The following is a 17,611-nucleotide window of genomic DNA, read 5'->3' as shown; positions in this document are numbered from 1 at the left end:
AGACAATATTCAGCAGAAATTCACACACACAGAAGCCAGACAATTTTTTCTCTTCCCAGCGTCATGCTAGCAGCTTACACAAACCATGAATATTTTATTCGCTAAATCTCTCAGCTGCTATCTCCTTTGCTGCCAAGCCTAAATGATAAGAATAGTTCAGGATCACAAATTACACTGTGCTATACTGAAGGCAAAAATCTCAGCTCTTGCTTTCTCTCCAAATTAATTTATCCCACCACCAGCCTTCATTCTCTAAGTGTGCCGACATCTGACAGAGGCACTCAGCTCCATGGTGTCAGCATAGCCCCACAGCCAGCACCTTGCCTTGGCACACAATGCTCCAGGTGCTTTGGTGGACGAAGCAGGATTTAAAGTTTTATATCTTACCCACCTACAGACTGGCTCTAAGGTTACAAGTATCATTTTAATGCATTGACTAAAATAAATCACTGCTCCTCCTCAGGACTTTTCAAGGAGGCTCTGTGAGGCACTGATTTGATGCTCCATCCTATCTGTGTAAACCTCAACAATATCCCCTTCCCCCTCTCTCAGAAATCCCACTGTGGTGTGCTGCCTTCAGGGGTGCTCCTCTCTGCTTTCCAGCAGTTCTCAGAGTTGGAGTGAAATCCTGAGAACTGACAAAAACACTAAGAAAAATGTCCAGGAACTTCCTTATAACAATCTTCTCTGTGCAAGAGAGAGGCAGGCAACAAGTTTAAGCATTGCTGTAATCAGAAGACACGCTACGATTAAATACCTAATTATGGAGTAGGGTCAAGATCAGTTGTATAAAGCATTTCCTTTATCCTTTTTCCATCACACATACAAGCTACATACCAGGAACACCATTTTATTGGGTTATTTTGTGCAAACTCATGTCAATAATCCACTGAAGACCATCACCAATAACAACAGAGCTGCTGCAGCTCTGAGGATCAAAATCAGCAGCCAAGAAGCAAAAGTTCTGTGCAAGTCTGGGCTGCCATGCAAGTGCTCCCAGTGGTTCTTACCAGCACTACAAACATTCACAGAAGTTCACACTGATATTTTTTTCCACAGAATTCCTCTGGGAAATATAAAATTCAAAGACAATAGATGACCTTTCCTCTTAAGCAGAGCAATATGCAGCTCTTTACACAGAGGACAGATAATGAAGCTGCCAAGCCGGTCTTTGAGGACCATGTCAGAGTGAGGAAAACAGGAACATAGGAGGATGATTTCAAATGAATCAAATGGATCACCAAAATATGACCTCTACTTTAAAGCAAAAGAGAATGTGTTATTGTAACCAGCTTCTAATTATGTCTGAGCTGTGAAGACACACAGAATCAATTTGCAACTGCTGGATATCTCTCAGACAGTAATTGGATATATGAGCCAGGCTAAAACCTGAGGCAATTCCATTAAAGCCAGTGATTTACAGCAAAATGACCAACAGAATAGGCATATTTAGCTGAAGATAACAAAATGCTGATGTTGGTCTAAAGAAAAGTATTATTCAGCTAATAGCATATTAATAAGTACAAGAAAAAGCTGTATTATTCATGAGGTAGGTAAGCCACAAGTAACTCTGTCCATAAGCACCAACTCGCACTAGCTGCCTGAATTGCACTATTTTGCCCATCTGCCTGGTTTGAGACTAAGGGCTTTCTGAAAGGAATGTTTGCACACAGAGGGCTGCAGGCCTGGAATAATTCAGGATCAGACCCTTACAATCACACCTTGGTAAGCAAACTGCAAAGGAAGTAACTGACAAGACAGCATCTGCCAAAGGCAACAACTGTGATTTAAACAAACACAGAAGTGTTTGTGCCAAGTAAAACTTGCCTCATAACTGTCTCATAACTGACTCCTAAGTTTCCATTTGTAACAGTCCCTTGAACATGTGGAGAATAAATCACTCAGAAGAGAGACGTCTGTCTTTTCTCAAGTACCCTCCCATGATCGAGCAGTTCATTTTTTTCTATGTTCTTCTGCCACAGGGATTTGTAACAGCACAAAAGCATCCAGGCATCAGTTACAATAACAAAAATGAACTACATAGATAATGGCAATAAGAGCTTATGAAATATAGATACAGGCAAGAAAATACAAGAGAAGCAGGAAAGGAATTTTCTCATGAAATATGGCTTGGCAAGAACAGTCATGGGGGAGGGCTGGGAATAATGAACATATGGGAATAGAAGCACTGCTCACCAGTTGCCACTGCGAATCACACAGCACTGCGGGTCAGTTAAAGAGACAGGCCAAGGAAACAGAAGATGAAATAGATACTGATATACTGGCTTTATTCTTGGATTTAAATACAAGGAAAGAGCTAAGGAAAGCACAACTATAACTTGGGTGCAAACTGCAAAGATCACTTGATCTAAAGGAGATCAGCTCACAGGAGAAACAAGGGGTTATCTACATCACCCAGGATCATTCCGGCAGGCTGTACGTTGTAAATCCCAATTGCTGCAGGTGGCTGATGCAACACAAAGAAGGTCCTGACAAGGGATGTACCTCCAAACACAAAAAAATCTGTGAAAATGGGCCTGAAAACCTGGCACACAGATAGACCTCAGCCTTCCACAGAGCTATTCCCTGCAATTTATCTTGATGTTCAGGATGGTATCAACTATCTTCACTGAGCTAGGCCAGTGGTATTCATATGTTTTGAGTAGACAGGGTTGATTTAGGACCTAAGTTTAGCCAGGGAAACAGGGAGTGTCAGCAAGTGATCCTGTTTCGGTCAGCATGCCAAAAAGAAAGGCCACACCAAGGTCTGAATGTCATTTAGCACTAAGGGATGCACGTAAGCAAGTAGCTGTGGGACAAAGCTTTGCCAAAATGGCAGCATCAGCGCAAGCTGATGTACAGCTGAGACCCCACTCACACATGTATCCAGAGAAAGGCAGTTTGCCTAAAAACACAATGATTTCTCAGTGTTGGTACTGTAATACATGGCTAGCAAGTAAGCACCCACATAGATAGTCGTGTATTTGTACATACCATACTATCCAATGTTTATGCGTGTGTGTGCATAGGCCCATTCTGTGGGGCACTCTTGTAACCAGGTCTTAAAGTAGAGGGAAAATTAATAAGATTACAAAAGTCTCACTGGACCAATCTGCCATCCTTGAAAGCAGTTCACATTTTAAAGCCTAGAAATACTATGTTTGCATACAGCCCCTCCCAAAATACTGCATTATGCCTTGGCTGAAAAAGCAAATTTACTCAGCAGCTTCAAAGACAAGATAATGCCTGTGCATCCAAATAACAACACCTGCTATCCACCTTAATCTTTTTAATGTTTTGTCATATAGGCTTAGAAGACCAGACATTCCAGAGAGACTTAGAAAGTTACTAACTCATTGAATGATGCTATTTGTGACCATAGACTTTATCTGAACAACGAATCTTCTCTGGCTCATTGAGCTATGAACATGGAACCATTTTCTATTCTAAACTAGGGGAACTGCTTTTCAAATGATACTTCACCCTACCTGATTCATGACCATATCCTCTATCCTGATGGTGTGATCTCTGATTGAATCTAAGAGTCAAATCAATGTGCTGTTATACAGAAAAGGCAGGTTCACATTCCAGCCGGTCACTGACTTTGAACAGGTAATTTAAATCAAACTGGTAGTCACTTACTCGACACAAGTTCTTGTGAGCTTGTCTGTAGTGTAAGATACTACCTATGCCTAACTTATCATCTCTAAAAATGGTGTACTGTAGTTCTCATGACCAATTAAGTCTTAAGAATTAATTCATTCATTGCTCATTGCTCTGGTGTTCACCAGGTGAAGCAGCTGAGGAAGCACGAAGTATTTCTGTCCATCAGGCTGACAATGTAACGTGCTACTTCCCCAACGTAAGACATTTCTGGGAATCACCCTAGCATATCAAACACAAAGAATCAGCAAACTAGCTACTACTGCTGCTTTATTAACCCCTGAAGCTGGTTGTCCAATTATAAAGCTAGTGAAGAAATAAAAGAATTTCTCCCAGTAGAACAAAGGACCTACAGAGTTCAGTGAAACAATGAAGCTGTTAAACTCACAGCGTGTGGTTTCTCTCAGCTTGCTTTGGCAACTCCATATGAGGAATACAAATAGGTGGAGCTGGAAAACTTCTTACCTAAACTTGAAGGAGGCACGTTTTCCCCTCATCATCCTCTAAGCGCCTTTATACATGAGACCACAGGAAATAATAAATCCCTGCTGTGCTTCTAACTAGCACAAACAGCCGTGGTCCAGAGACAGGATCAGGGGACTGAAAAACTATTAAGCTCTCTTTTTAGATAAACAAAAAGTAATTCAGCAACCCTGCCTTAGCCTGTTTCCTCAGAGTAGTAGAAGTGAGTTTGTTTTACATCACTTGCCCAGCTGCAGGCAAACAGCAAAGAAAATGTCCCAGTAGAGCAGTCTCCCAGTAAACAAAGCACCAGAAAGCACAAGGTGCTGCCAGTATCCTGTCAACAAGGCACCCACCTCTCGTTCCCACCTTGCTTCAGTGACTCGCTGGTAGTTGTTCCATGAGAGCAGTATCTCTACTATTTTTCATTCTTTCAATGTGATAAGGCATTCAATGTGTCTGCTCCCAAGAACACAACCCACACACAGCTCTCAGCTTGCTTGACATGTCCCTAAGCCAGCCAATGACAAGGTCACAGATTCTCATTCCTAACAAGATTTCCCAGCTTCTGGAGCCCTGCCTGTATGACATTTGGTAAGCTCAGAGCACAATGTCTGTGCTGTTAACTTCGCTCATCTGCCTATACATCCTATGCAATTCCAAGCCCTGGCTTGTAGGCTGTCATAAAATAAACTGTATGTTTATACAAAGAAACAAAACAAAGCAAAGCAAAACAAAACCCAACTTTGCACTTCCCTTTGCTGGGGCAGAGGGAGAGGGATTCTCACCAAATACATTTTCACCAACATTCTGTATTAATAATTGCTCAAGCAAAGCCAATCTGCCCAGTCAGAGCTTGTTATATTCCTTGGGCAGTGTCAAGAAATCTCCTCTTCTTTGATTGGCAGAGACATAAGATAGGTTAACATTATATTACTTTGCCTTTCAGTAATGCCTGTTGCTTGAATAACGACTCTGCACCGTCCTCACACAGATACACTCCAGAAGAAATAAGTAATACGTTGTTCAGCTCTTTCCAAACGCAACCCTTCACTTGTTACAGTTTGTGCCCCCAGGAGTTACCTCAAATAGCCCCCCTTTTGACCTGCTACATTCAAGGCTACCTTTCCGATCTTTGCATCCCTTTCACCCAGTTAAAGCCCTGAATAGAAAACCTGTATTGTGTGAAGATTCCTTTCCCATGTAATTGTTGTAAGTGGTTCCTGGGGCTTTTTGCACACAATACTTTTGTATCGCACTGGCTGGCTGGATGCAGAGTTACTGGTACATACTGGTAGCACCATGAAAAGAAGCCACTGAAGAAGCAAAGATCTCTTTAAAATAAACAGACATTTATGCTTAGCATTACCTGGGGATGCTGGTTAGGTACGTGACCACATTGAGAAAATCCTCATCAGGTATTTCACTGAATCCTGCAAACTCTGGGAAGGTAATAATTGGTGCTCCATCCTTCCCTCTTCCTCCTGCAAAAGGAAGAATGTAAATAGATTAAAGAACAACTTTATACCTTGGGACAGACTAGTCAGTAAATACTGGCACATCTCTCACTCAGAAAACATCCAAGTCCTGTATACATGAGATAAAGGAGTTCTAATGATCACCTGGAAGTGTTTAAGGCCAGGCCAGATGAGGCTCTGAGCAATCTGATCTGGTGAAGGTGTCCCTGCCCATGGCAGAGGGGTTGGAACTAGACCATCTTTTAGGTCCTCTCCAACTCAAACCTTCTATAATTCTATGGCCTTCCTACTTCGTACTACAACTAGAAAGTGTATCCTCTGTCATGCTCCTCAGCTTTATATTAGTTATGGATCCTGCTCCTGTTCATTTAATGGAACTAGCTCAATTCTGCCACTGTTGGACAGCCAAACCAGCTTCTTCCTTTATTATAAAACAGCTTTTCTCATTCAGTCTGAGAAAATCTCCCTAAAATTCTGAACAAAGAAACTCTTTTCCTCCTTGACTTCTTGTGAAGTATTACCTTGCCAGATCACTGCTTTTTGACACCCTTTTTCTCTCTGAAAGTCAAATATTACTTCAGTTACAACTGAAAATGATTCAGTTACGTTAAATCACCCTAAGTCAGACCATTTGCGGCAGCCAAGAGATCAGGACTTCCAGCCAGCACACAGCCAGGTTTGGTACAGATACTTACTGACACCTTCTGGGCATGAACAGTAAGAACCAGAAATGTTAAGCAGGATGCGTGGCTGTTCTGACTCTTGCAGTGCAGTGCACTCCGTGGTATTTAATACATGGTTCCTGAGCACCGTGCTTTGCTACTCGTGTATTTCAGAAATGGGAATTTTTTCTTAAAATGTGGAAATGTAATAACCTGTAATATTCAAGGCTAAAGCAAAAATAGTTGAATCTGGAGTACAAAATAAAGGTCCCCCTAGATTATCTCCTTCAAGCACCTGATAGTTTTGTTTACCTGCAGTCATACTCTCTATCTGTATAAACTACAATTTTCACCTGGCACATATGACACTACCCAGAGAGGAGGTGATGCTCCATCCCTGGAGACACCCAAGGTCAGGCTGGATTGGGCTCTGAGCACCTGATGGAGCTGTAGACGCAGAGGAGCTGAACTATATGGAGTTTAAAGGTTCTCCCAACTCAAGCTATTCTATGATTCAGGTGCCCTATACGTCCCTTTTATCTTGTTCTCTTACACCCACTTTCAGTCCTGAGTTCCTCTAGCCACTTTCTGCTGAATTAGACAAGGCAGATTGATGAGACATACTAAGTATGTGGGTGTGTATTTTTGTCTCAGGGTCTTCTCCTATAATAAGCCATCTGCAGAATGGGTGTGAACTGAAGGCTGCCTGAGCATTTAACTAAAAGGCTGCAGCATCTCACCTCTGACAGGGCAACACAACCTTAACAGCTCTTGGGTCCCCATCTCATTCTCTTAAGTGAAGGTATCAGCTTCTGCTGCAACCAAAACAGAATAATGCTCAAAAAGTTCTTTAATATAGCTGTATTCTAATAAAGAAAGGAAGCTCTCAGTTCCTGTCATACTACTGAATCAGAGTGAAGTTTGAGGGAGGATTTGTCATGGAAAATTCTTAAATACTATACAGAGAAAAAGCAGGGATACCCAAAGTGTTGGGTGCCAAGTCATAATGTGAATATTAGGAACAGGTCACTCACATCTAAATCCGAAGCATTGGTAGGGAAAGCAATCCATATCCAGTTATAGACATAAAGTAGAAGCTACTTATACATTAAGGGCATCTAAAATGCTCTCTTCTCAATGAGAAGAGTTCCGTGCCATTTCCTTTTTCCTTGACACCAAACCAAGTTTGCTGCAGCGTGCAAATCTCTGTAGAAGGTGAACTGGCAGCTGCAGCCCCTTCTTTTTCCCTGAGCCATCATTACTCCTGTGTTGTAGAGAGCTGTCAAAAGATTTCTTCCCATCCTTCAAATACTACTGACAGCTCTTCAGTGCTTCAGCAGGAGACACACTAAAAACCAGCAGGGACAGTCTTCAGTGAGTCCCACAGCCATTAGGACTGAGCACATGGAATTTGGTTGAAAGACTCTGTATGGACTCATTGTTCTTGCCAGGATTGTGTCTAAAACCCATACTTCTATGCATCACTAAAGGGGGGAAAAAAAACCCTAACTGCTGACCGAAAATTTTACAATTCATTACTAAGGCAGCCAAGAATAGAACAGGCTACAACAGGTCCACTGAAAAGCAAATGAAAAACTCTTCTCAGAACAAGAAAAAGGTATTTGAAGTAGAAAGTAAAGGCAGAAGGAGGGAGACTGAAAAGAAGCACTGAGCAGAATGAGACATGAACTGAGCACAAAGCCGAGCAGTTACACTATGGCTAGCCAGGGCAAGTCCGCTCCATTCAGCAGCAAAATAAGGGGCCAAGCACTGCCAGGGGCAATGGAGATTGACAAAAAGCCAAAGCAATGTGAGGCATGAGCTGAGCTGATGTGCTGCACGGGAGGAGCAGGCTATAACAGCTTGAGTTTGGTGCAGTCAGAGGAGAAATAGACACTGAAAAAAGAGCTATCGGCACAGCTGGGCCTGACAGCAGTCTTCAGGCACTGCACAGGCCTCACCAACGTGCAGCTCCTCCAAGCGCCGTCAGATGCCACCCTGTAGCTCTCTCGGAGCACTCAGCCTCCTCCAGCACCTGGCAGCCCCAGACACTGACTGCAGGCCAAGGGCAGAGGACATGGTGATAGTGAAGGGCACCCTTGCAAACAGCAGCAACCAGAGCTGGAGGTTCAGCTGTCAGGAAGGGAGGGGAGGCTCGGGGCCATCCTTTGGCAGAACTCACACCAGGCTCCCTCCTGACCCTGCCCTGATGACACTGGGTGCTCACAATTACATCCAGGCTGCTGTCAGAGCTGCCCCCATAGTTTTGCCAGTAAAGACTCACCTATCTCCTGAGCACAATACATGCTGCCACTCGTCAATTCATAGATCTCCCTCAAGATGTTCAGCTTCTTTTTGCTCTCTGCCTTTGCAGATAGCCAGAATCCTGCCTCACATCCAATCCAAATTCAAAGTATTAAAGGCCACTGGTTCCTATTCCTGGCTTTGAAGCAGACAACATCAGCAGGAGCTGAATGAGCAGGAGGCAAAGCTGCCTAGAAAAAGGCAAGACTAGAGTGAAAAGGATTACAGTCAGCTTGACTGCCATCTGGTGTGCCACTCAGAATGACAGCATCCTTTCTTTCTTTTTCCCGAGCACTTTCCTTATGTTCTTCCCCAGCTTGCTCAGTGTTCTTCCTCTTCTCTTGTGGCTTAGGGGCAAAGAGACAGGACACCTGGTTGACAGGACAGAAGAACACAGCAAGTGTGGAAGGAAGAAACAAGTAGGAGAGATGGCACGTAAATTGAATCAAGGGAGTGCAAGGCATGGAGTCCAGAGCCCAGGTACACAGCACAGAGCCCCAGTTGCTCCTATTAGATATTTTTCAAGTTCTTAAGACAAATTCATAAATCAAAGGACGCAGTAACAGTCCTTCCAAGAGCCAGTGCATCCTGGTTAGCTATTACAGTGAAGGTGAGGCCAGAATTGAGCTGCAGCAATAAATAAGTGGGAGCATTTTAGAGGAAGAATATGCATTAGGGATAATAGGACATGGCAGCAAATGAAGTTTAATTTTTTCTTAGCAGTATGAAGGGTGTGATTGACAAATGAGGTGTGTGTGCTGCATTCTGAGAGCTCACACAGCTGGAGTTGCATGTTAGGATGACAGATGTAATAGCAACAAGCAGTTATAATTACAGGCTAAATTCCTGGACACAGTTGGGGTCCTAGGAAGTCAAACACCCCCCCCTCCCATTTCTGTTTCACCTATGATTTCCAAACAGGCACCAAGCAGAGGAATGGTTTAGATGCTTATGGGATATATTCAAGTCCCATTCCACAGCAAGAAGCTCTTTTTGTAACAGTAACAGCTAGACTCGTAATTTCTAAGCAGATATGGCCAAGTATTCTGAATCCCTTGGGAAAATAAAACAAAATGGAAAATAAATAAATAAATAGAAATAGTACAGGCTATCAGCAGGAGGAGTCCCAAAAGTCTGGCTGCACTGCACACCTCCCCAGCCTGCCACAGACACCAACTCATCTGTTAGCATAGCAAGATTTCCTTTTAGTTTTTGCTGACATGCAGGCAAATTACTTCTGTTCGCCCCCATGCAGAAAGCTCCCTTAGTCATAGCAGAGCTGAGTACAATTCATCTTGTGGTCAGATAGATGAAGGGTTCAGTCATGTCTTGGCTGAATTTTCTCTGCCTAGGTCAAGTTTGCTTTTTCCATACTCTGGAACAGCTTTTGTTGGTTTTGGTTTTTTTTTGCTTGTGAATGCTGAATTTCTCACTGAAGTTGAACTTCCTGGATTTAGAATTTCAGACAAGCTTTGAACAGTCCTTTCTGCAGGGTCAGGCCGGGTTTTCCTAAAAGCTCAGTTCAAGCAGGAAGCAGATGGCCAAATGCCCTCCAGGCTTTGGAAATAAACTGGCTTCAGAGTCAGTTACCAATCTGCTGGAGTGCATCGATTTCGGAGGAGCAGAACAAAAAGAAAATGAATATCTGCTAACACATTTCATGACGGCTTGTCTAATAAATTTGTGATTTAGCAACATGATCCATTTTGCTGCAACTGACAGATCAGACTCTTTGACAGAGTGATTAGAGATAAGAACAGGCTGCGAAGCTGCAGATGAAAAGAAGGTTGATATTAGTTCAGAAGAGCAGGTTAGTAGAGTGGGTTATTAGTCTATTAGCAGGACAGGAAGAGTAGTTTACCAGAGGGTCCCCATTCTTCAGTAAAAACTGGTTTAGGATAGGAAAAGAATGACTTAGTACTACCCAGCTACTACCCTTACCAGCTACAATAACACAAACATTGCTGTTTATACGTGCAAAGCACTCCTATGTTGTCACAGCTGTAATCCCATAATTGAGAGATCAGTTTCCAAGGAAAGGAAAGAGGCAGCAGTGGTTTCAAAACTGGAATTTAACCACAAGAGCCAGCACTCTCACTAGATCTCAGAAACTAAGCAAGGCTAGATCAGCAGATGGAGTGACTGAAGTAGAGCTACTTGATAAAGGCCCTTGTCACACTGCACTACAGCCTTTCTCACAACCATGGCAGTCCTGCAAAGAAGGCCTGGGAGCGTTTCCCTTTTCTTGTCAAGAACAGTACAGTATTAACCAAGATATTACTCTGGTAGCTGAAGGACCAGGACACGCAGAAGGCTGTCAGTGTCCAATACATTCACTATAACTAGATGATGACATAATCAAACATCAGGTTTATTAGCTAGCTGCATTAATTCCCATCAACTGCTTGATGACAAGAGAGCCAGATCCTATTCTGAGAAGTTTTTACACAGCAGTAGTTGAGGAAAGTGTTTCTAATGAGTCACGTATAGAGAAATCAAAGAGGCTTTGCTTTAAATCATTCTACTCTCTTCCCTGCTTTTTTGCACAGGAATATCACGATTTCATTAACTCTGACCTCATCTGCCAGCTGTTAAGAAGAAGTTGATATTAACCAAAAACATCAGCTAGAAAAAAAAATCTGTAAAAGTCAACTAGTGATTCACATTATCATTAGACAGATGGATCTGAGGGATAAGTGTTTTCATGCTTAAAAAGAGTAGAAAAATAGCCCAGTTGTGACCCAGCTGAAGCTAATATTGAGCCCAAAAAGGAGTTGAACAATAATTGGATTTTCCTGCTTCCTTCCTTGTATTTAGAATATTTTGCAGCCAGTTTAGCACTAACAAAAGGGATTTGAATGGCATTCCTGACAAAGTTCTTTGTGATAACTGGTTTCAAATTTGACAACAGCCCCCACATTAGGAAATTCTCATCTCCCCCTCAGTCATTTTTGCAGTTAAGCAACCAGCATAAAGCAGAAGGCACTCCCAGTTTTCCTGAGCACCTATTGCTTCTATGACCTTGCTGTGGGATCTGCACACTTCAAAATAATACCAAGTTACCGTCCTCTACAGCAGAGATGCCCAACCCACAGCCTGGCACAGCTGGCAATACAGCTGCTCCCAGCCCCAGGCTATAAACTATAAAGGTGGTGGCTCTTCCTTAGTGGCCCCAGGCATGCACTTGTTACTCAGCCACAAGCAAACCATCAGTGTGCTACTAATGCTGTGTTGACTTAAACCAGAGCATGGGGAGGGCAATGCTGTGCTGAGTCAAGTGATGGCAAATGACTGCATGCATTTTGATATACTGGCTAAACACGGTGCTCTGAACAGTGAAGAATACTCAGTTGTGCTTTCTGTTTTGATAAAAGAGTTTGAGAATAAGTTTCAAGACTACAAGAAAAAAATCAATTTGTGTTTATGACATCATTTTCAATTGGTATAAATACATTACCTGCAGATTTTCAAGTGGAATGTATAGAGTTGCAATTAGACATTCAACTCAAAAGTTTGTTCATGTAACATAAGGCCTGGATGTCAGTCAGCAGCTTGGAGCATATTTAACAATGCAAGATGCAGCAAGGACTGGGCCTGCTGAGTTGATCATCTGCAGAGCCACGTCTGTGTACTCTGTACTGTGTACCCAGTGTTCCTCCCCACTAGAGAGGAACAGGCTGTCCAAGAACACCTTACTGTGACTATCCGAGTGTTTTTTGGAAACTGATGAAAATTTACTGTGTGTCTATGGAGAAGAAGGAAGGTAAATTCTCAGTTTCCTTATTTGCAGAACAAGCAAAAAGAGACATAAGCAGTTGCCAGAGGCCCTGAAGTCAGCATTTTAAAAAGCATAAAGAAGCCATTTTAGGATCCAGTTAAGGATTTCTCTTCTGCAGTAGCCAAAGTGTGTTAAATAATTTGGCAAATATTTCAATATCATCTATTTCTTTGGGGCAGAAACTGCATCACTTTGTGTGACTGCAAACTTCAGGTAAACAAAGGAATATGAAATAATCAAATCTTTAAAAGATTAGAATCTTACGCTATAGAAATGAATCATTTCTAAAACAAAGGCAAATGAGGAAGAGGGGGAAGGACATGAATAACTCCCTGACAAAGCAAAACTTTTCCCACAAACAGCATGTTTGGACATTGTGCAAATTCACGTACAAAAAGGTTTATTTATTTTCTTACCATTGTGGAAAGCACAGAAAATTAACTTGTCTCAAAAAAACCAGACACAGTAGGTTGGTATTTATCAGTTCCACACACTGTAAGGGTCTGATTATGACAGTCCTTTTCACTGGCAATATAAAAATGCTGTTGTGACTGCTGTGCAGAACTGAAGAGTGACAGTCAGTGTGACAGATTCCAGCACATTTCCAAGAGAATTCCAAAATGTAATTACAAGAAACTTCTTACCTGATAAGATAGCAAATTGTCTGTGTAGCTGTTCTATTATATCCACTGCAACCAGCGGCCGTATCTCCTGCTGCATGATTTCATCTGCACAAGTGAAAACAGAAATCTTCAGTGAGTTAATGAAACCTTAATGACAACTTCTACATCCTCCAAGAACCCAGCAAAACAAAGACAATACTCAAATGAGAAGAGCCCGGCTTGACTATTCATGCAGATACGACATGACCAACATGGATAAATTAATGATACTTACGGTCTCATCCTCAGCCTACTTACTTCTATCTACTGCCTAGCGATTTCTGAGAGCTTTTCATAAACCCGCTCCAATAGATTTGCCAGAACTTGACACAGATTGATTCAAGGTGACAGCTTGCTCCTCTCTAATTCATGTTCCACGTTAATCTACTGAATCTGGGTTCCCATATTAAAGCAGTTTTTGAGACACTAAAGTCTCTTTCTGATACAGGACCACGTTTCTTTCCAAACTCCCTGGTTTCTTCTTAAGGACTCTGTGTAAGCAGCCAACCCAGAACAGTTTCCTTCGTGATGCTTTTTCCGCTACAAACAAGTACATAGTAAAAGGAGGAAATAAGAGCTGCTGGGCTTTCTTATCATGAAAACAAAGCCTGTTCTTTCAAAGTACACACTGAGAAGTTAAAAATATCTTGATAAGCAGCTGGGGAAAAAAAACACCACAATATTTATGCGTGTGTAGATTGCGTGATCTATACAGTGACAAGCAACTATAATCTCACATTGAGTTAATGTGATATCGTTCTGCAACAGGCACTAACTAGAACAGGTAATTCCTGCTCTTCACCACAGTTTAGACCAGCAACACTTCTTTACTGGTGAGTATCTGCCAGCTTAACTGGCAGGATCCAGGTTTATATTGCATAGAACCTGTTACAATTGGGCCTTTAGCCATCACGATGACAGAAGCAACAACCAGTCCTGGCTTTGTAGAGCTTGTCTCTTTACTAAACTCAGTCTTAACAGCTTAACTAGCACGTGAAAGGAAGAAGGATCCAGACAGATAATTCATTATCCGTATGGTGGGAGCACAGAGATACCAGCCAATAGTCACAAGACAACACCACATTTTAAGGAAACTGAAACAGGCAAAGCAAACAGATCATGTTCTATCACATTTTTCATTTTGCTTTAGTCTGCAGTTTCCCTCACAGATCCCATCCTGGACTTGCAGCTAAGCAAAGGCAAAACTAACTATTTAAAATATACAAGGTTACTTATTAGGAAGCCACGTACACAATAAGCCCACTTCCTCCACTAGACATTATATAATGACAGCCCTGTTTACAGACAGAAATACTACATCTAAGGACCCCATAACAAAATGGGTCTGTAATATATGAATGCAGTTTTCAACAAGTACTGACAAGCATCTCCATATCTTTGGAGAAAGACTCCTAGTATCCTTCAGACAGTCTACTGAAATATTCCTGAATCACTTCAGTAGTGAAAATGTCCTTGTCAAACTGCAGGTTGGCAGCAAGACAGAGNCAGGTGTTTAGACCGAATACCAAAAATATGGATGTAGGAAAAAATGTAATTAAAGTATGTAAACAGAACATGAAGTCTCAGAACTGAGATACTCTGGAGCATCCACTGAAGAATCCACTGCTGATTTCTGTGTCTGAAAGATGCAATATTATTGCAACAACTGTGAAGCCCAGCAGGTAGAAAGGTGTGCTCAGGTTGGGGTGACCATGGCAGAGCTCACACCAGTCACATAAAAGGAATAAATGGAGCAGAGGTTTCTGCCACAGGGAGGTAGAAACTGCCATAGGGAGGCTCAAAAGAATGGGAAAATGAACTAGATAACATGCTGCCATCTTTAGCCTCTCACAGATTTGCTCATTGTTTCAGGGTAAGTCAGTGGAAGGGTTTGCTCTTCATCTTTGCCAATAAGAAGGCATCACTGATACCAAATAGCCTCAAGTAGAACAGAATTCCACCTCTCCACCCCACTTCATGTTGCTGCTTTAGCAACTTGTTTTAAAAGTAGCTCATTTCTGGTTTCTAATGATGCTTTTCTACCACAAGAATGTTGTGATGTAAGGATAAAATGGAGTAATGGAAAGAAGAACTCTAGAGTGCCAGGCAGGTCTCTTCTAATTCCATGTCTGGGCAAGACATTCACCAGTGAGCCACAAGGGAATGAATTCCTATAAATCCCACACTCTGCAGGAGACATCCAGACGATGAGAAAGGTGGTATAAAATACATTTGCTGACTAAGAATCACACATTTAAGTAATATAGCATAGCTCATATCTATTCACTGACATGATTGGAGATGATGTAGCAGAAGAAAAATCTAACAGGAGGTTAATGAAGTCTGAAACTACAAAGGAAGGTGTTTTGTGGGCCTCAAGGACAAATCACATCACGTGATAAGAAACGCCTGTAGCAACAACACAAATACCTGCCCTGTTGTATCTTCATCCAGACCGGTGCTTCAGGTATATACTGTCCAATACTGGTGGTTTATAACATCACTGCAGCACAGAATTTGCAATAGAACTTCCAGTCCTTGGAAACACATCATAGAACTATAGAATGGCTTAGGTTGAAAGGGACCTCAAAGACCATCTAGTTCCAACCCCCCTTCCACAGACAGGGTTGCCACCCACTTGATCAGGCTGCCCAGGCATGATTACCTGGGGCTGATAAAGGAAGTTTTTAATCTTTTACTGGAAGAAAAGCCTCGAAAAACTTCTTAAAATTCAACCAAAAACAATCCTCCAGGTCTGAGTTTGTTTTAAAGCCAAGACATTTTGCCCACTGCTGAGCATTAGACTTCACCCCAGGATGCCCTGTAGGCTTCCTGGTCTGCATACTGCAAGCCACATACATGCAAGATATGAAGTTTAGCCTCTTGGCAAAAGCAACACACTTTTCCTATGAGATATATACCACAGCTGAAAAAACCCTACTCTACCAGCATGACATCAGCAGGTCAGCCTGTAGCAGATGCTTCAGAAAAGCTTATGGGCACGTTTTCATTCACTACACAGAGCACAAAAGTCAATGAGAATGTTTAAGAAAGCTGACAAGTCACAGGAGCTGGACAGTTTCCTTGGTTCATTGCACCTTGCTAATAGCTGCAGATTTGGCAGCCCTTAGTCACTCCAGAGCAGTCCCGTCCTCCAACAAAGATGTGTGTGGCTGTGCAACTGGAGATCATGCCAAAACACATACCATTTAAGTGGCTGGGAAACAGTTATCTTGGTCATCTTCATTCGAGCATTTCCTAGCTTCTGTGTGGTATTAACTTTATTTGAAGAGGCTGGCATGCTTAGCTTCTCAAATTTAAAGAATAGTTGAATTGTTCAAACAGTACCATGTGAAACAATGCCAGTAGCATACACAGGTCACTGAAGTTGAATCTTCACACATGCAGTGCAGATCTTCACTACTTGAGCTAATTAAGCTTGCCGGGACAATTAAAATGTAAGTAAGGATGTGATACTACAGGAAAAAAATGAAACAAGCCTGTTCACGTACTCCTTGTTCTCCTCTTGAGCTGCTCTATGTTCAAGTTTTTGCATGTAAGACCAGTTTCACTGCAGAAGCATTAGGCCTTGCACGGTTTCTCAAGCTGTTCTGCCAAGTGAGGAGGAGAAAAAGAAAAGTGGTCACTGCAGCCATCTGCCCAACATTGCTACACCTCCCCCCCATGTCTCTGGGGTAGATAGCTTACAATCACTGCCCAAATTTTAAGAGGAAAAGCACTCACTTACACTTCATAATTCCTCACTCAGAAGTGAAATATGCCTGGGTTATCCTCCACACACACTTGCCTATTTTATTCCTCATCACAGCTGCATTCATTCCTGCAGCAGGTCTGAAGCACAGCACACAGACTGCTGCCTTCAGAGCTATGCCAATAGCAGCTGATTAAAGCTACAGTGAATGCAATCTTGTTCTCTCCTATCTTAGCAGGGAGAATCCAGTTTAAATGCTAATGGCAACTAATGGTTTCCAACAGTGTTTGAAAGATGATCTGCTGGAGTGAAAGATTGGATTGTGCCAAGCAGATTGACACAGCAGTGACTTTTGCTCCATGAAAGGCAACCAAAGGCAAGGAGCCATAACAGGGCACTGGGGCTGCTTTGTTATTTAGTGACTGAACACTACAACTGCTTGGCCTTCTCTTGACAAGGAGGGAACGGCTTGCTTCAATTCTGAAGTCACTAATTTTGCATTAATGGGTTACAAATTTCCAGAGCAAAGTTAATCTCTTTGTAATGAAAGTCTAATAAGTAGTTCACATTTATATATACCATGGGAGTAGTAGGGGAGGAAGACAGCTGGGAGAGAAATAAAATATGTGCTGAATTGGTGGAGTAAATCAACCCACTTTTACGCTGTGCAAGTTCAGTCAAGAATGACCCGTACAGCATTGAAAGCAAAACTGTGGATCTGGGGAAAAAAAAAAATCAGATTGCTGATGTTATGGACAAGAGCCAGCCAGGGTTAAGCAAATGGTCAAAGATTTCATTTGAAGAGCATGGAAAGGTCATTGCATTAGGCATTCTCAGTCTTCTTTAAAATTAGCAAAAGGTACCATAAATCCAGAGCTCAGAAGTTAGTC

The 17,611-nt window shown here is 42.2% G+C and overlaps 1 protein-coding gene across 12 annotated transcripts in view; it reads right to left on the bottom strand.

Annotated features, from left to right (window-relative positions):
- MCF2L2 (MCF.2 cell line derived transforming sequence-like 2) overlaps positions 1-17,611 on the bottom strand; it is a 133,488-nt gene that overhangs the window by 82,903 nt on the left and 32,974 nt on the right. For 11 of the 12 annotated variants that reach the window (XR_004308301.1, XM_032446475.1, XM_015871536.2 and 8 more), the window contains 2 exons: positions 12,992-13,075; positions 5,495-5,609 (listed from right to left, as the gene is read on the bottom strand). Coding sequence is in view for 11 of the 12 variants with exons in the window: in XM_032446475.1 (XP_032302366.1) it covers positions 5,495-5,609; positions 12,992-13,075 (199 nt within the window). In the remaining variant the exon portion in view is untranslated. Of the gene's footprint in view, positions 1-5,494; positions 5,610-12,991; positions 13,076-13,267; positions 13,481-17,611 lie in introns of those variants that run through there. The other variant, XM_015871540.2, reaches the window with a different exon arrangement.

Source organism: Coturnix japonica, chromosome 9 (assembly GCF_001577835.2).
Source record: "Coturnix japonica isolate 7356 chromosome 9, Coturnix japonica 2.1, whole genome shotgun sequence".
Classification (NCBI taxonomy): Eukaryota; Metazoa; Chordata; class Aves; order Galliformes; family Phasianidae; genus Coturnix; species Coturnix japonica.
The sequence above is the reverse complement of the archived record's forward strand: the minus strand, read 5'-3'. Positions and strand labels throughout refer to the sequence as shown.